Genomic DNA, 19,368 nt, shown 5'->3' on the forward strand with positions numbered 1-19,368 from the left:
AAGATTTGACACTTTTATGAGTTCACAAGTTTCGGTTCCATTGTTCTCCCAGCAGGGAGCCGTCAGCAGCTTGTCAAGAGGTTAAATGAGGCGTGCAGGAGCTCGCTGAGCTAGCTCTGCAAGGTGAATGCATGGTTCTGATTGGGTAGAACGCACCCATTGAAAGAATAGGGAATACAGCTTTGTACGGTCGACCCATAGTAAAGATAGAGCGGGAGGGAAGGCATAAGATTTTGGGCTTATTTCGCCCGTAATAGCGGATTGGTGTAGGAAAGGGAAAAGGGCACTTTATTTATGGGGCTTGGGGTAGAGTGTGGTGCTTATGCAACGGTGTGGGGGCTGAGGGGTCCACGTTGGGCTGGGTGCCCTTGAGGTCATCGCCTCGGACCCTCTGGTGACCGGCGGAAGGGTGAAGAAAGGCATGCCCCCCCTTCCGTATCTAGTGTTTATAGGGTCTTCAACCATTATCACAAGGTCTAAAGTTTTTTTATCTTGTAGCAGCTTTTATTCAAATAGTGAGCTTTGTTCCCAAAAAAGGTTTTCCTGTCCGTTTTAAACATTTCATGTAACTGATGATATTGTAGACAGTCTAACGTGGCTTGTTACACTTTCCATTGATTTCAGTTGAGAATGTATTGTAAAAGAATGAATTAATGAAATATAAACAACATAGGATGCTTTAATGGGTTAAACCACAGAGCCTAGGGCTTGCCAATCAGAAGGTTGGCGGTTTGAATCCCCGTGATAGGGTGAGCTCCCGTTGCTCGGTCCCTGCTCCTGCCAACCTAGCAGCGCGAAAGCATGTCAAAGTGCAAGTAGATAAATAGGTACCACTCCAGCAGGAAGGTAAACGGTGTTTCCGTGCGCTGCTCTGGTTCGCCAGAAGCGGCTTAGTCATGCTGGCCACATGACCCGGAAGCTGTATGCTGGCTCCCTCGGCCAATAAAGCGAGATGAGCGTCGCAACCCCAGAGTCGTCCACGACTGGACCTAACAGTCAGGGGTCCTGTTACCTTTACCTTTAGGACACTTTAAAAATTTCTTTTCAGTCTTTCTATGTTTTCATTGTTCCTTTATTGCAATTAGAAAAATGGGCTTTATGCAGTTCTTATAACAGGGAATTGGACTACCATGACCCTTTAAACTCTACAGTTCTAGGATTCCAGAGCCAATTCTGCTTCCTAAACATCTCTGTTGTGTTCTACTTCTCGCAGCTCTCCATTCCCAACTCTCTCTGCCAAAGACCAAATATCAATGGAGTCTCAGCACATATTCAGTGTGGTGTAGTGTGGTGTAGTGGTTAAGAGCGGTAGTCTCGTAATCTGGGGAACCGGGTTCGCGTCTCCGCTCCTCCACATGCAGCTGTTGAGTGACCTTGGGCTAGTCACACTTCTCTGAAGTCTCTCAGCCCCACTCACCTCACAGAGTGTTTGTTGTGGGGGAGGAAGGGAAAGGAAAATGTTAGCTGCTTTGAGACTCCTGAAGGGGAGTGAAAGGCGGGATATAAAATCCAAACTCCTCTTCTTCTTCTTCTTCTTCACCACCACTCATGGGTCACATTCTGCACATCCCTAACAGTACATGGTATCTTTCATTATACTTACTATTATGAGACATTACCTTCATTGCTTTAATACATATATGTACATACAAACACCAGAACATCAAATACACTCCATGCATTTACAATTGATTTCCCCCTATATCAGTTTATTGATACGAGAGACAAAGTGAAATCTGTATTGAAAACATAGCACACTCCATATGCCTAAATGGGTTCTCCCCTGGGAGACTCCGAAGATGTATATTAAGAACTCCATTTTAATTCAAACATTTCCACACTTTTTCCATTTAAACAGTTACTTCTCTGTGAGATAGTTGATGTTTTCTAATACTTACACTCTTACTAAAGCACTTCCCGCACTCCAGACGTTTAAATGGTTTCTCACCCATGTGAGTTCGTTGATTAATAGAAAGTATTCCATTGTGACTGAAGCTCTGCCAGTCTACACATTTAAATGGTTTCTCCCCTGTGTGAGTTCATTGATGTACTTTCAGATTTGAAGCTTCACTGAAACTCTATATTCCCATTTAGTGAGAAATTCTTGGGTTCAATTCCCCGCAGAGGCAGCGAAAGACGACCCCCCCCCCCCATTTCTAAGAAGCCTCCTCCTGGGAAGGGGTTTAGAACAGTAACAAGACAACCCTAAATGGTGGTCCCCTGTCATTTCAATGGGTACCTTTTTAAAAAAAAGAGGGAGCTGATGGAGAAACTTAGACTTTGTTATATTTTCGGGGGGGGGGTGCAGCTCAGTGGTAGAGCAGTTGCTTTGCATGCAGAAGGTCTCAGATTCCCATTTTCACATTTGGTGGGAGTGTACTGTCATCCACACTTCTGGGGAAAAGTTTTTTATCAGACCTCCAATAAACAGTCTATCCTTCCGAATTTAGCATTTGCCTTATTATAACCATATTAGACCCCATATTGTACGCTTTAATCTAAAATATTAATTTCCTTTCTGTTCGCAGCAGCTAGACTACAGTTATTGGAAGGAAACCTCTAGAATAACATTAGCGTGATTGGAGTCATCATTCTGTCATATTATGGCAGTTATTTATGTTATGTACTGAAGTTCTCACCCTGGGCCAGCAAGGGTATGCTGTAGATAGTTTTCACTCAGGTCCACGTCACTTATTTTAGGTGGGAAACCCTGGGTTGTTATTGCTACAATGTTGACAGCCGGCTGCCTATAAAAGCAGGCCGGCTGAGCTGTTTGCTGTTGAGTTCTATTCCAGCTTACAAAATAAAGAGCTGCTTTGGAGAAATCGCTGTGTCGTCTGCCGTGTCTACTCACTATTCAACAATTTATACCCCTCCCATCTGGCTGGGTTTCCCAAGCCACTCTGGGCAGCTCCCAACAGAATATTAAAAACACAATAAAACATCAAACACCAAAAACTTTCCTAAACAGGGCTGCCTTCAGATGTCTTCTAAAAGTCAGCTAGTTGTTTATTTCCTTGACATCTGATGAGAAGGCGTTCTGCAGGTCAGGTGCCACCACCAAGAAGGTCCTCTGCCTGTACCACTTTAGCTAATGGGGCCTCCTGCTGCCGCCCTGCAATTTCTGTTCTCATCCTGAAGCAAAGTTCTTAACCCGAGGTACTATTTCTGGGTTAGTGGAGTCTGTAACCTGAAGCGTCTGTAACCCAAGGTACCACTGTATCAGTTTGCTGACATGAGGGACAAAGTGAACTGTGGGAAAAACTTGGCACACTCCATAAATCTAAATGGGATCTCCCCTGTGAGAGTCGGTAGGTGTTTATTAAGAACTCCTTCCATTTAAACAACTGCTTCTCTGTGAGACCGTTGATGTTTTCTAAGAGTTCCATTCTCACCGAAGCGCTTTCCACACTCCAAACATTTAAATGGCTTCTCCCCTGTGTGAGTTCGCTGATGTCTTGTAAGAGCTCCACTCTCACTGAAGCACTTCCCACAATCCACACATTTAAATGGTTTCTCCCCGGTGTGACTTTGTTGGTGTACACTGAGTTTCCCACTACAAATGAAGCTCTTTCCACACTCCAAACATTTATATGGTTTGTCCCCTGTATGAGTTCGTTGATGTACAGTAAGGCTTCCACTCTCACTGAAGCACTTTCCACAAACCATACACTTATATGGTTTCTCCCCGGTGTGAGTTCGTAGGTGCACAGTAAGTATTCCATTGTGACTGAAGCTCTGCCCACACACTATACATTTAAAGGGTTTCTCCCCTGTGTGAGTTCGCAGGTGTATGGTCAATTTTGAAGCTTCACTGAAGCTCTTTCCACACTCGATACAGTTATATGGTTTGACCCCTGTATGAATTCGTTGATGTCTTGTAAGTTTTCCACGACAACTGAAGCTCTTTCCACACTCCACACATTTATACGGTTTCTCCCCAGTATGAGTTCGCTGATGTACAGTAAGAATTCCTTTCCGACTGAAGCTCTTTCCACACTCCATACATTTAAATGGTTTCTCCCCTGTGTGAGTTCTGAGATGTATGGTAAGTTGTGGACCTTCAGTGAAGCTTTTTCCACACTCAATACATTTATATGGTTTCTCTCCTGCATGAGTTCGTTGATGTACAGTAAGAATTCCATTCCGATTGAAGCTCTTGCCACACTCCATACACCTGAATGGTTTCTCCCCTGTGTGAATTCGTTGATGTACAGTAAGCTTTCCCCTATCCCTGAAGCTCTTTCCACACTCCATACATTTAAATGGTTTCTCACCTGTGTGAGTTCGTAGATGTATATAAAGGTGTTCAGTCACATTGAAGCACTTTCCACACTCTAAGCACTTATATGGTTTCTCACCCGTGTGAATTCTTAAATGCACGGTCAGTTTTGAACCTTCACTGAAGCGCTTTCCACACTCCATACATTTAAGTGGTTTTTCCCCTGTATGAGTTCGTTGATGTACAGTAAGGCTTCCACTTTGACTAAAGCTCTTTCCACATACCATGCATCTAAATGGTTTCTCTGCTGTATGAATTCGTTGATGTCTTGTAAGTTTTCCACTTGCACTGAAGCTCTTGCCACACTCCATACATTTAAATGGTTTTTCCCCTGTATGAATTCGTTGATGTATAGTAAGGTGGGAACACTGACTGAAGCTCTTTTCACACTCTATACATTTGTATGGTTTCTCCCCTGTGTGAGTTCGGAGATGGATAGTCAGCTGGGAACTTTCACTGAAGCTCTTTCCACATGCCATACATTTAAATGGTTTCTCCCCTGTGTGCATTTGTTGATGTTTTGTAAGTGCTCCAGTATCACTGAAACACTTTCCACAAACCATACATTTAAATGGTTTCTCTCCTGTGTGAATTTGTTGATGTCTTGTAAGTTTTCCGCTTTCACTGAAGCTCTTCCCACACGCCAAACATTTATATGGTTTCTCCCCCGTGTGTGATCGTTGGTGTACACTAAGGCTTCCACTACAAATGAAACACTTTCCACAAACCATACATTTAAATGGTTTCTCGCCTGTGTGAATTCGTTGATGTCTTGTAAGTGCTCCAGTTTCACTGAAGTTCTTTCCACACTCCAAACATTTATACGGTTTCTCCCCTGTGTGAGTTCGTTGATGCTTTGTACATGCTCCACTGTCACTGAAACTCTTTCCACACTCCATACATTTAAATGGTTTTTCCCCTGTATGAATTCGTTGGTGTATAGGAAGTTTTCCACTACAACTGAAGCTCTTTCCACATTCCATACATTTATATGGTTTTTCCCCTGTGTGAATTCGTTGATGTACAGTAAGAATTCCATTCCGACTGAAGCTCTTTCCACACTCCATACATGTAAAGGGTTTCTTCCCTGTGTGAGTTTGTAGATTTGTGATAAGATGCTCACTCACACTGAAGCACTTCACAGATGGTCCTTCAGAATTCTGACTCCCTTCTCCATCGTCTGCTTGAGAGTAGGGGAAAATAAAACCTTGTTAGAATTTCAAGGAAGAGAACAAGAGAACTTAACATACAGTAAGACCACCACTTTCTCTTTACACCACTGAACTGATTTTCAGGAAAGGGAAGAATTCCTAACAATAGTTTCAGGAACTGTTAGTATCCAATACGACCTTCAGCTCCCAAGTAACTCTGAGCAAAAAAGAGGAACCTTCCATGCAGATGTAGGAGCCAGATGTGGTTGAACTCAAAGTACCATCAGCCCAAGCAGGCATGTCCAATGGCCAGTGGTGATAGGAATTTCAGTGCAGTAACATCAGTAGGGACGCACTTTCTCCCTCTTTCGCTTCTTCTGCAAATGCTACATATCTGCAGTCCATTTTCTCCTTCCTCCGTGAACTATATCATCTTCCTGATACATTCCAACCAAATGTACACATTCCCCAATCTTGCACTGTGTCTCCACTGTCAGAACCACCCACCATTTCAGTAGCTGTCATTTAGTTCTCAGCTAATCTTCTCCCCCCACCTTTGGAAATATTATTTATCTGAATCCAAGTGGCTGGGAATCGTGAATGGGGAGAGCTTTGGTACTCAGGCCCTGCTGGTGGGATTCTCCCTGGTTGGTCCTTGTGAGAAGATGACGCTGGACAAGATAGTCCCTCATTTTGATCCAGCAAGGCTCATACTCACTGAAATGAAGCAATCAAACCTACAGTGTCACAGCAAAGTGGAAGCACCTACCTCTCCATTTGTCCTGGACAACATCTCTGTATTCTTCTGTCTCGAGCGAGAAGAGCTCGGACTTGGGTATCAGAATCTCTCCTGTGTGGAATAAGTAAAAGAGACCTGCTATTTATGTCATATGCAAAAATATTCAAAAATAATCATCTGAAGCAAAGAGAACAAAATATCTGATGGCTAATAAACATATTAAAGGCTAATAAACATATTATGGGCTGCAATCTGGTGATGTGCACTGTGGACCAGGAAAACTGAAGCCACCAGGTCCTGCTGCAGCCTATTTATTCAATGTATTTGTTACTTTTGGGGGTATGGGAACTCAACACAACTTACAATATTTTAGTCCAAAAACAAAACAAATACATACATTAAAACCAGCATATAAAATACACATTTGGGGGGCGGGCCCTGCTGGCTATGGAGTAAGCAGCAGAAACTGAGAGCCCCCAGAGAAAATATGTTAAAAGATGGATTTCTCTGAAGAACAAGTATTATGAAGCAAAGAATACAGGTTAGTCCTTAAGAAACTTTTCAAGCAGGAATGTAACCTGGAGTAGTGAAATAATAAACAGTACTACAGTGGTAGCTCCGTTTTCGAACATAATCCGTTATGGAAGACCGTTTGAGTTCTGAAGTATTCAAAAACCAAAAACTCAGCAGCCAACAGCTAGGCCTCGGAATCTTGCACTCAGCAGAAGCCACATGGCATGTTTGACTTTTGAGGCGTGTTCAAAAACCAAAGCATTAACTTCCGGGTTTACGGCATTCAAAAACCAAAATGTTAGTCAACGGAGACATTTGAAAACCGAGGTACCACATGGATAATGAAATAAGGATTTCAACCTTAAACATTAAAGGGTGGAGGTTGATTAGGAAAAGGAGGAGGATAGAAACATTACTGAATAAAGATAAAGCAGATATAATATTTTTACAGGAAATGCATCAGAAGAAAGAGGGGGTTAATGAAAACAGACTGAGAGGTATAAATAATTATGAAAAAGCACCTGGTACTTCAAAATCAAGAGGGGTAGCAACTACAATTTCAAAGAGATGCTGGTTTAGTATATTAAAAATGAAGAAAGATCCTGAGGGAAGATGCATTATAATTCAAGGGACAATAGCAGGGGGAAATACATTATAATTAATATTTATGTTGCTAATGAAAATCAGGTGGAATTTTTTGATAAAGTATTTAAGGAAATGGAGGATATTCCAAAGGGCCATATGATTGTGGCAGCATATTTCAATATGGTATTAGATAAACAATTGGATAAGTCAAATCCTACCTCAGAGGAAAGATGTAATAACATTACAGGATTAGCTAAAATTATGAAAAGGAAAGATACGAAAGATGTTTGGAGAGTGATGAAGGGAGGAGAGAAGAATTTTTTTCTTCTCACCAGTGCATAAGACCTACTGAAGGATCAATTATATCTTCGTTTCAAAAAACTTAATATCTAAAATACTGAATATGGAAATTGGAATAATAAAGGTAACTGACCACACATTGGTTAATAGGGTATTAAAAATAAAGAAAGATTACAAGGAAGCCAGAAGATGGAGGTTAGATACAAGGATCTTCAATAATAGTCAAACAGTAAATAAGATAGCGAAATACCATATTTTTTCGTCTATAAGATGCCCCCATGTACAAGATGCCCCCTATTTTTTGAGCCCGAAATTAAGAAATAAATAATTTTATGTATAAATATATAAATAAAAACCAATGTGGCTTTGTAGCAGGAAGACAGATGTCTAGTTTAATAAAAAGAGTGTTGAATAAAATAGATATAAGAAGAAGAAATAAATTGAAAGCTGGTATAGTAGCATTTTAAGCGTTAAAAATGATTATAGAAAGTTTAGGATTTGGAGAACGATTTAAGGGATTAATAAAGCAATTATATTTGAGGAACAAGGCATATATCATAGTGAACGATGGTATAACAAAACAAATAACATTATCCTGGGGCACCAAACAAGGATGTCTCCTTTCTCATTTTATTTGTATTGGTCATTGAAACTCTGGCCAATGTAATTATAGAAAAGGTAAAGGACCCCTGACACTTAAGTACAGTTGAAAACAACTCTGGGGTTGCGGCGCTCATCTCGCTTTACTGGCCAAGGGAGCCAACGTTTGTCCGCAGACAGTTTTTCTGGGTCATGTGGCCAGCATGACTAAGCTGCTTCTGGCAAAACCAGAGAAGCGCACGGAAATGCTGTTTACCTTCCCGCCGGAGCGGTACCTATTTATCTACTTGCACTTTGACATGCTTTTGAACTGCTAGGTTGGCAGGAGCAGGGACAGAGCAACGGGAGCTCACCCCGTCATGGGGATTCGAACAACCGACCTTCTGATCGGCAAGCCCTAGGCTCAGTGGAAATATAAAAGGAATAAGCAATAAAGGAAAAGAGCTTATTTACAGATGAAACCTTGCAAACAATCAAAAACCCATTGGAAAATATGCAGGTAACAGAGGCACATTTGAAAAAATTTGGATAAAAAACAGGGTTGCAAATTAATTGGTCCAAATCAGAGATGGTGATGTTGAACTATGATGAAGATGAAAAATGATTTGAAAAAAATAAAAATAAGAAATGTAATAAAGTACTTGGGAATAAAGATAACAAGAAATTTAGAAAATTCAGAAGAAGAGAAACTTAACAAATTAAAGAAGGAAATTAAGGAAAAGCTGGAGGAATATAAGAAAATTAAGCTTTCATGGTTTGGAAGAATAGCAATAATGAAAATGAAAATTTTGTCCAGAATAATTTTTTTATTTAGAATCTTACCATTAAGATATCAGAGACAGAGTTAAAGAGTTGGCAAAGTATGATCAATAAATTTTGTAATGGGGTAAGAAACCTAGAGTTAATAAAAGAAGATGGTATAAACCCCAGAAAACAGGTGGGCTGGGTCTCCCCAACATAAAGTTATGTTATATAGCAAATATATATAGCAAATCATTTAGTATATATCATAGATGGCATAACAGAACAAGGAGAGTCAGAATGGTTAGAGAGTGGTACACAGGAAATCAGGGAGAAGTTAGTGAATATATTTCTTATCAAATCAAATAGGCAATGTTGGCAAAATATTGAAAATCCCTTATTAAGAAATGTCATTGCCCGGACGCTGAGGTCCAGCGCCGAGGGCCTTCTGGCGGTTCCCTCATTGCAAGAAGCAAAGCTACAGGGAACGAGGCAGAGGGCCTTCTCGGTAGTGGCGCCTGCCCTGTGGAACGCCCTCCCATCAGATGTCAAAGCGATAAACAGCTACCCGACATTCAGAAGACATCTTAAGGCAGCCCTGTTCAGGGAAGTTTTTAACGTGTGATATTTTAGTGTATTTTTGGTTTCTATGGAAGCCGCCCAGAGCCGCCCAGATTATTATTATTATTATTGGCGAAATAGAAAGGAAAATTGATACCAGCAAATTCCCCACTTACTCTGGTGGTGATGATAGAAGACTTGCTAGTAAACTGAAAATGGGAAATTGAAAAAGATGCTAAAGAGAAGAAAATACTTAAAATAAAGGATCGGGTGGAGAAAATGAGAAGAAAGAATAAATAAGAGAAGCTCTAACAGGAAGTAGAATAACTTGGTTTAACTGTATACAACTGGAGCAATGGACAAAGAAGTGGTTAAGGGAAAACAAGATCTGTAAATATACAAAATTTGGGGGGGAAAGATTATAAAAAGGGGAGATAAAGAAGAAAACACAGTTATAAAAGGGAAAACCAATGAAATTATAGAATATTAGTAGAAATGGAAGATAAAGAAGATCAATTAAAAGAGGTGTGGGAAAAGGAGACAACAGGGCAGATACATAGTCAAAGCTGGGAAATATGGGAGAAACGGATGTTGAAAATGTTGTCTATAAGAATAAAAGAAAATTATTATAAATTAGTTTGAAGATGGTATTTAACACCAGTCAGACTGAATCAAATAAACGACGAATATTTGGTGTTATGTTGGAGCAGATGCCAGGAAGCAAGGAATTATGTTCCCATATGGTGGGGGTGTAAATATGTACAATTTTTTAAGGCAAGGGGTGTTTAAGGAGATAACAGAAATCAATGGGTAAAAGCTGACCAACAGACCAGAAGTAGCACTGTTACCGATTTACGATGGGGTGGAAGGTTCGCAGGCTAAACTTGCTCACAAATTTATTGACTGCTGCACGAATTATGATAGCTAGGAAGGGGAAGGGGCAAGCAGAATATAAAATGGAAGAATGGTATAAAGAGGTGTGGGATATAGCTATTAATGATAAATTAACATGTGCCATTAAGGTAAGACGAAGAATATGCAGGAGGAATAATTTTGAGGAGATATGGAGGGTGTGTGTAGAATTTCTACTGTTAAAACAGAAAGGGGTCAAGCCATCTCAAGAGGTGCTGAAATATTGGGAGGTTGGATAATTACAATGGAAAGGCCTCGGTGATGGGGTACACATTTTTATTCTTACTTATCTATGATTATTACTTTGTCAAAATAAAATGAAAAATAAATAAAAATATAAAACACATTTTTTAGGTTCCCCACTAGAAGAAGAAGAAGAAGAGTTTGGATTTGATATCCCGCCTTTCACTCCCCTTCAGGAGTCTCAAAGCGGCTAACATTCTCCTTTCCCTTCCTCCCCCACAACAAACACTCTGTGAGGTGAGTGGGGCTGAGAGACTTCACAGAAGTGTGACTGGCCCAAGGTCACCCAGCAGCTGCATGTGGAGGAGCGGAGACACGAACCCGGTTTCCCAGATTACGTGACTACCGCTCTTAACCACTACACCACACTGTGCACCTTCCCACAGCTTTCTTGTCCCGGGGCTTCCTGTCCGTGAGTTTCTCTACCTGGAGTCAACAAGTGAGGTGAATTCACACGTTACTGCTGGGATGGGGTTGTTCCAAGACAGGTAGAGGCATAGAGCCTCTCAGTTTTGTGAAGATTTTTGGAATGTTTTTATTTTGCTGCTGTAGCGGATCCAACCACTTACCACCAATTAATCGTGTGGCAGACTCACCCCGCTAACTGCCCCCAATTAAATATTGCGCACACACCTCACTGTATGCCAATTACACCGAGTTTCACCATTTACCACGGGTTATCGTGTGGGGGACTTTTGTGAGGGAAAAATTAGTGATTTAGAGTCTCAGGCAGGAGTTGATCCAACAGACAGAAGAAGAAGAAGAAGAAGAAGAAGAAGAAGAGTTTGGATTTGATATCCCGCCTTTCACTCCCTTTAAGGAGTCTCAAAGCGGCTACCATTCTCCTTTCCCTTCCTCCCCCACAACAAACACTCTGTGAGGTGAGTGGGGCTGAGAGACTTCGAAGAAGTGTGACTGGCCCAAGGTCACCCAGCAGCTGCATGTGGAGGAGCGGAGACGCGAACCCGGTTCCCCAGATTACGAGACTACCGCTCTTAACCACTACACCACACTGGCTCTCCCCAGACAGGAAAAGTTTCACTAAATAAAAAGAGGTTGTGGAACCAAGTGGGTCAGGAAATGTGTCCTTTTGAGTAGAACTTATTACTAAAACGAGACATAAAGATGTCACAAGCTTAAACACAATACTATAGGCACAGCTCTTCTTAAACTTCAGTTGCTAAAGAAATAAGTTGGTACACTTCAGGCAGGTGTTCTGGTTTCCAAAATAGGTGGCAAAATGCTTGACTCAGTTTCTGTTAACTGAAGGAGTGTCTCCACCCCCATCGTTCTGCCCGGACACTGAGGTCCAGCGCCATGGGTCTTCTGGCGGTTCCCTAACGGCGAGAAGCCAAGTTACAGGGAACCAACCAGGCAGAGGGCCTTCTCGGTGGTGGCGCCCGCCCTGTGGAACGCCCTCCCACCAGATGTCAAGGAAATAAACAACTATCTGACATTTAGAAGACATCTGAAGACAGCCCTGTTTAGGGAAGCTTTTAATGTTTGATGTATTACAGTATTTTAATTTTTTTTTTGGAAGCCGCCCATTATTATTATTATTATTAGTTATAAGAGGTGGTTCAATTAAATAATACAACACAGCTTCCTTCACTGATCAATGCCCTGGTTCATGAGCGAGGGGCACTTTCCCTCTCTAAGCAACCCCACTCCTGAGGTAATTCAAAAATGGCGTGACAGACACAGGGGGTCCCCTCCCCCCTTATGACTGACTTGGGGGTCCTCTCTCCCTAGAAGATCTGCCCCCTCCTGACTGGAAGGAGACCCAGGGGAACCTAAATTCCCCCAGGATCTGCTTCTCCTGCCTCAGAGTCAGCCCTCCCAGGACACTCCTGTCTGTAGACCAGGCATTCCCAAACTCGGCCCTCCAGATGTTTTGGGACTACAATTCCCATCATCCCTGACCACTGGTCCTGTTAGCTAGGGATGATGGGAGTTGTAGTCCCAAAACGTCTGGAGGGCTGAGTTTGGGGGTGCCTGCTGTAGACCTTCCCCAGACCCTCGACTGGGTCTCCCTATCCAAGCGGGGAGGGTCTTTCCTCTGGCTATGGACAGTCTCCTCAGGGTGGGTCTATGACTCAAACCAGAACCAGTTCTCCCTCAGACAAATCCTATCCTCCTCCCCAACTCCCACCTCAAAACAATCCCTCTTCATCTTCTCTCAAATCAAACTCTCTCCCTCAGAAATGGCTCCTTTTATTTTCCCTCCAAAAGTGCTGTTGTCCAATCAGAGAGAGGTTCCATCCCTCTGGTGGAATTTCTGGGGGACTGAATGGCCAGACTCTGGTCGTCCGTCACAACTGCCTTTCCCCCCATGTTTTGCTCAATCGGCATTTTAGACATACGACCGAAAGGGCGTGTGTTTTATTCTAGCAGCCGCCTCGGTTGTCATACCAATGTAGCTATCTCTCATTCATTCCAACTGAAAGCTCAAAATAAACACAAATGCAAAACAGAGGGCATGGAAATTGTTTAAAAAGGGGGGGGGGGACGGACTAGACATGCCAATCAGGGCTGGTTCAGCTTCGCCTCTCTCTGTCTCTCTGTCTCTCTCTCACACTCACACACACACAGCAATGACTGCAGGCTGTAGCAGTTGCGATGGCTGCAGCTAGGCAGGGTGCACAAGCCACTCTATTTCTCTTCTCCTTCTCCCCTTTTCTCAGCAGGTCCCCCTCCATTGAGGAGTGTCCCTCACATCTACAGAATTTCCTCAAGCAGCAACCGTGCCATTTCCTCAAGCTATTTCAAAGAGGACGGTGTGTGGACGGTGTGTGTGCGTGCACACGGATTTCACAACTCTCTTGAGCCAGCCCCACAGGGAGGGCGTATCTCCACAGGATATGTCTACCCGAAAAGGTGGCAGTTGCTGTGCTCCCTATCCTTTTTCAGTGGCTTTATAATAAATTAAATCATAGAATCATAGAATCATAGAGTTGGAAGAGACCACAAGGGCCATCGAGTCCAATAATTATTATTATTATTAATACCCCGCCCATCTGGCTGGGCTTCCCCAGCCACTCTGAGCAGCTCCCAACAAAATATTAAAATACAGTAATGCATCAAACATTAAAAGCTTCCCTAAACGGGGCTGCCTTCAGATGTCTTCAAAAAGTCTGGTAGTTGTTGTTCTCTTTGACATGTGGTGGGAGGGCGTTCCACGGGACGGGTGCCACCGCCGAGAAGGCCCTCTGCCTGGTTCCCTGTAACTTGGCTTCTTGCAGGGAGAGAACCGCCAGAAGGCCCTCAGAGCTGGACCTTAGTGTCCAGGCTGAGCGACGGGGGTGGAGAGGCTCCTTTAGCGAAAGAGGTGGGGCCATCTGTTGTGGATGCTTTAGGGAAGTTTTTTATGTTTGACTCCATTTTTAATATTCTGTTGGGAGCCGCCCAGAGTAGCTGGGGAAACCCAGCCACAGGGGCTGGGTATAAATAAATATTATTATGATGATTATTATTGGAGTTCCCTACGATTCTACAAGATGGAGGGACGGAGGGAGGGGAGAGGAGGGTGGCAGCTCCCCCGCAGCCCTGAACAATAGAGAGTATCTCACTTACATGGGATTTGGGGGGAAGGAGAGGAGGAGGTAGCAGGTGTTCTTACGTTGTCACTACACGCATGAATAAATGGCACAAAGGTTTCCACCTTCAATGTCTAGCAGCCAAGAGGGATAAAAATGCATCCTCACCTAGAGAGGCCACCATCTCATAATTCTCCTCCATGACTTCCTTGTGCAGAGCTCGTTGGCCTGGATCCAGCAGAGCCCATTCCTCCTCTGTGAAAAACACAGCCACCTCCTCAAAGGTCAAGAGGGCCTGGAAGAAGAAGAGGAAGAAAACAGAGCTGCTCTTAGATCCCCATCATCCCCACTCAACACAGAGGGAGGCTGGGTGGTCCCATCTGTGCCTCTTCCCTCCTCCCTGCTCCCGTTGCTCTTTCCCTACCTGAGGAAGCTGCCTGGCTCCTCTTTCCACTCCACCTGTAAGAAGAGGCCGTTCAGAGGGGGGCTCGGAGGCCATTGCGTTGGCAGTGGAAATGACAGAGGTGGAGGAGGAGGAGGCGTAAACTGGGCCACTTCTGGGACTCTCTCAGCTGTTGCCACGATGCCCTTCAAAGCAGGAACAATAGAGAAAGGCAGATTTATTTAGACATATGGCAGACCTTTGCCTGGGGAACAAATATTAAGTAGAGCTAGACAACCTCTGGAATTGGCAAAACATGCATCAAACTACACATTTTCTAAGAATCCTTGCATTAATTGCACATGTCTCCAGACCTTTAACTCAAGGTCGCACAGGAGCTGTGTAGCAAAGTGTTGGTCTCCCTGGTCTAAGCCCAGCACCCTAACTGGGGGCTGGGGAACCTCAGTAGCAGGGGCCAAATCCAGCCCTTGAGGCCTCTGCAATCTCCCAGGCCACCCCCCCTTTAAAATCACTGCCCTGGATCCTCCTATTGAATGGCTGGAAAAGACCCTTGGAATGAATGTAGTTACTGGACAAAGGTCAAATTTGCACCCATAGCTCCAACCACCCTGATCTCTGGCCCCACCCATCCATGGAATGTGGCCCCTGGACGACTGTTCAGAAGGGAATGTGGCCCTCTGGCTGGAGAACACGCCCACACCCATTACAACAGCTATATTTTACTGAGACTGCCCCACCTTACAGGGCTGTTGTGCTTTCATCCCGCCCCCCTTATTACTAGGCCCTCCTGGGGTGAGGGTGGCAGCGAGACCCTCAGGACTGCTGCACTCGGCCAATCCTGAAACGCCCCCTCGAATCCATTTCTGTCCTCCAAAAATTCCAGTTAGGGAGGGGGTGTTTAATTCCTCTCCAGTCTTTGCCATAAGGATATTTAAAGGTCCCCTAAGAATCTAATCAGCTTCAAATCCTGCCACCCATTTGCTTTGGCCCACCTTGCAGGGTTTTTGTGTGAGCCTTGCCCAGGTGGTGGGTTTTAGATCACCTACAGTATTATAAGACCCTCCTTATAAGGCCAGGCAAGAGGGAGGCTGCCAGAACTGGCAGAGAAAGGCCCTCAGCACCTCTGTGCTGGGCCAATCCTGAAAGACAGGCCAGATCTCCCACCCCTGGGAGCTTTGATTCTCCTTCCCGACAAAGTCCCAAGAGGATATCTGGAGAAGCCACTTTTTGGAAAGAAGGAGCATCAAAAACTCATCCCTCCCCTCCTCTTTCCCCCAAGTCCAGCTGGGGAGGGGGCATTTATTTAATTCCTCCAATCTTTGCCTTGAAGCTGTTTAAAGGGCTCCTGAGACCTTGATCAGTTTCAAATCCTGCCAACCATGGGCCCATTTCCCTTGCCAAGCAGGAGGAAAACTGACAGGTGCTTTTTCATGCTTCGGGAAATCAGGAATACTCCTCTTCCCTCCAGTGTTGGGGAACAAAAGCAGCATAGCAAATCCTCCCCAACTGCACCCCCCAACATGGGAAACCCAACAAGGCTCTTTCCTTTGTGCCAAAGCAACCTCAGCCGGCCAGACTGGGATTTCTGAAAGGGGAGCTGGGGGGCCTCCCCCCTCCTTCTCACATCAGCCTCTTTCTTACTCAGGAAGCTGCAGAGGCAGATTTCCCTTGACACTGTCCATCTCTCACCCCCCACCCAACTCGAAATCTCCCCCAATCCAGAGGTGACTCTGTTCTCCAGCTGCTTCCACTTCCTCTCCCCTGCTTGCTCTCCCGATCTCCGCTCCACTGAGGCAGGGGCTTCAGAAGCAGATTTCCGGGGGGGGGGGCAGATCAGGGTCCTGAAGGAGCTCAGCCCCCCCTCCCGCCCAGACTAGCTCCCTGAAGGAGGAGGCCAAGGGAGGGGGGTGTTCCAGGCTCAGTGTGAAGAAATACATAAAAATGGGTTAGGAGGCTGGGTCTAAGATGGGGGGGGGAATGTCACCTGGTGACTTTCATTGCATAGGTGCCAGCTCCCTGGGTCCCTGAGCACCCACCCAATTCCCCATGAAGGGGCCGGGCACCCACAAATTTCGGTGCCAGGGCCATGCATACTGAATGGCAACCACAGCCCCGGGGACCCACGGTCGTGGGGTGAAACTGGCACAACTGGTTCCGTGTTCCAATCAGGCTGGGTGGGGGGAGAGCCCTTCTCTAGTTCGTCTCGGGAAGCAAAATGCCCCCCCCCCGGAGTCTGGTTGATCTCTCCGCTTCCAAGAGGATCCTGCAATGCAAACCTTGTTTGGGGGAGAGGACGCCCCCTCTTTTGCAGCCGATTGCAGACTGGCTCTCCTGGTTCCCAGAGGGAAAGGGGGGGAGACCTTCCTTGCTTTAATGACCCGCTCACCTCCCCCCCCGCCCTATTTGTAGTTTCATGGGGAGGAAAAGCAAATTCTTCTCCCTCCCTGCACCCCAAATCACCCTCATCCGAAATGTTGCACCTTTTCCCTCCTCCTTTGCAGGCCTCCTTCTCTTCCGGGGGTGTGCATGGACACCCCACCCCTCAACATTGCCTCTACCCCCCCGCCCTGCTCCGTCACTTCCTGCCTCTCTAGGAAGCGAGTTCGTTCACCCAGGGTGACCCCCCCCTCCCTGCAAGCAGAGACCTAGGAATGTAGTGGGAAAGGACCCCCCCTCCGCCCCGAAGGTCGTGGAGCCCAGTGTCCCTCAGCCTTTTTCCGACCATGGCCCCCTCCCGACCTTATTTCCTTCCTTTGCCCCCCCCCCGACGGTAGAAAGGTAGCTATTTAAATGTTTTGCTTGTACATAGACCTTTTTTATTTATAGTTTTTATTTATAAATCCACTGCGAAGCACGGGCACTTCTCTGCTTTTCCCCCTTCACTTCTCACTTCCCTCTGTGGCCCCCGAGTCTCGTGCTCTGGCCCCCCATTTACACGATCTTCACCTGTGGCCCCCTTGGAATATCCATATGCCCCCCCCCCTTTAGAAACACTGTTTTAGTCTTTAACCAGTTACCTGGGAGTAAACCCCATTGAATTGAGTGGGACTGACTTCTGAGTAAACATCCTGTTCAAGCCCAAGGATTTTTATTCAGAAGTAATTCCCACTGAGTTCTATAGGACAGATTTTCCCAACTGGGCAAGTTCTGCAGAAGCTGTTGAAAAGAAAGTCATAGACCCCCACTTTTGAGATTTTTTCCTGTCTCTACGGTAGTTTCTGTTGTGTGAATGGTGCTGTGGATCCGGGGGGGGGGGTGTTACCTGGAGTGGGCAGACTACCCCATATGGTTTCTCCCCATGGGTTTCATTTTGGGGAAAATAAGCAATGAGCCTACAGTGAAGCATTTTGCACACTCTTGTCACACACCTGCTTGATTTGAGATGCTCCCACACTCCCTTGTGCCACCTTCTCATGTCCTGCAAAACATGCAGAGAGGAGTTGGGTCTTTCCTGGTACTCCCACTAAACACTCCCTTTATTCCTGAGACCCTACCTGCCCGCAGACCTGTTTTGCCTGAGTGGTGCATGCTCTAGTTACCTCCCACTTGCACTACTGCAATGCGATCTGCTTGGGGCTACCTTTGAAGGTGACCCAGAAACTACAACTAATCCAGAATGTGGCAGCCACTGAGATGATATAACATTGGTCCTAAAGTATCTTCACTGGCTCCCAGTATGTTTACGAGCACAAGTCAAAATGTTGGTGCTGGCCTAAACAGCCTTGGCCCAGTATACCCGAAGGAGCGTCTCCACTCCCATCATCCAGACTGGACAATGAGGTCCTCCTCTGATGGTCTTTTGGTGGTTCCCTCTGTGAGAAGTTACAGGGTAGCAGGCAGAGGGCCTTCTCGGTAGTGGCGCCCTCCCATCAGATGTTAAAGAGATAAACAGCTACAGTGGTACATCTGGTTGCGAATGCCTCTGGTTGCGCACGCTTCGGGTTACAAGCTCCGCCACCCCAGGAGTAGCCGCTCCTGGTTGCGAACTTTGCCCCAGGATGCGAGCGGAAATCGCACACCAGAAGCATGCATGTAGCAGGAAGCACCATTAGCGAAAGCACGCCTCATGCTATGAGCGGTTTCCGGTTATGAATGGACCTCCGGAATGGATTCCATTAGTAACCAGAGGTACCACTGTACACAACTTTCCTAAACATAGTTCTGTATCAGGAAGCATTTAATAATTGATGTTTTGTGTGTTTTTATTCTGTCAGAAGTAGTCCAGAGTGTCTGGCTCAACCCAATCAGATTATTATTATTATTGCTTGTCACAAAAGCAGTAGCCCTGGGGTTGCTACATGATGCTTAGGAGTGAAAATGGACCGACTAGGGGATTCAATGGTACCTGCAGCATCTTTTCTTTCCAAAATTGTTCCATTCTTCCACTGAGTTGTGTTTGTGCCACAGATGGAGAGGTAAGGGTTAATTTCACACATGTGGACCCCTCCCTGTGCCCTATTGGTTGGAAGGAAGTTTCTTGTTGGCTGCAATAGTGGGGTAAAGGTAAAGGGACCCCCTGACCATTAGGTCCAGTTGTGACCGACTCTGGGGTTGCAGCGCTCATCTTGCTTTATTAGCTGAGGGAGCCGGTGTACAGCTACTGCGTCATGTGGCCAGCATGACTAAGCCGCTTCTGGCGAACCAGAGCAGCACACGGAAACGTCGTTTACTCAGTTTATTGGCCAAGGGAGCCTACAGCTTCCGAGTCATGTGGCCAGCATGGCTAAGCCGCTTCTGGCGAACCAGAGCAGCGCACGGAAACGCCCTTTACCTTCCCGCCAGAGCGGTACCTATTTATCTAC

General features: G+C 45.3%; 2 protein-coding genes across 7 annotated transcripts in view; both read right to left on the reverse strand.

Moving 5' to 3' along the window:
* LOC310701187 (uncharacterized protein) overlaps window positions 1-19,368 on the reverse strand; it is a 267,686-nt gene that overhangs the window by 57,679 nt on the left and 190,639 nt on the right. Inside the window, exon 2 of the mRNA XM_083491644.1 lies at window positions 11,828-11,918. The gene's annotated coding sequence lies outside the window, so the exon portion shown is untranslated. The remainder of the gene's footprint in view (window positions 1-11,827; window positions 11,919-19,368) is intronic.
* Window positions 1-19,368, reverse strand: part of LOC310701156 (uncharacterized protein) — a 61,050-nt gene that overhangs the window by 32,581 nt on the left and 9,101 nt on the right. For 2 of the 6 annotated variants that reach the window (XM_083491542.1, XM_083491543.1), the window contains exons 3-5: window positions 14,332-14,458; window positions 6,203-6,283; window positions 1,136-5,465 (exon numbers count right to left, since the gene is read on the reverse strand). In XM_083491542.1, coding sequence (XP_083347668.1) covers window positions 3,340-5,465; window positions 6,203-6,283; window positions 14,332-14,458 — 2,334 coding nt within the window. In that variant the 3' untranslated portion in view covers window positions 1,136-3,339. Of the gene's footprint in view, window positions 1-1,135; window positions 5,466-6,202; window positions 6,284-14,331; window positions 14,459-14,587; window positions 14,752-16,842; window positions 16,929-17,046; window positions 17,118-19,368 lie in introns of those variants that run through there. The other 4 variants (XM_083491545.1, XM_083491544.1, XM_083491540.1 and 1 more) reach the window with 4 other exon arrangements.

This window comes from Podarcis liolepis (genome assembly GCF_965112155.1).
Source record: "Podarcis liolepis genome assembly, chromosome: 2".
Lineage (NCBI taxonomy): Eukaryota > Metazoa > Chordata > Lepidosauria > Squamata > Lacertidae > Podarcis > Podarcis liolepis.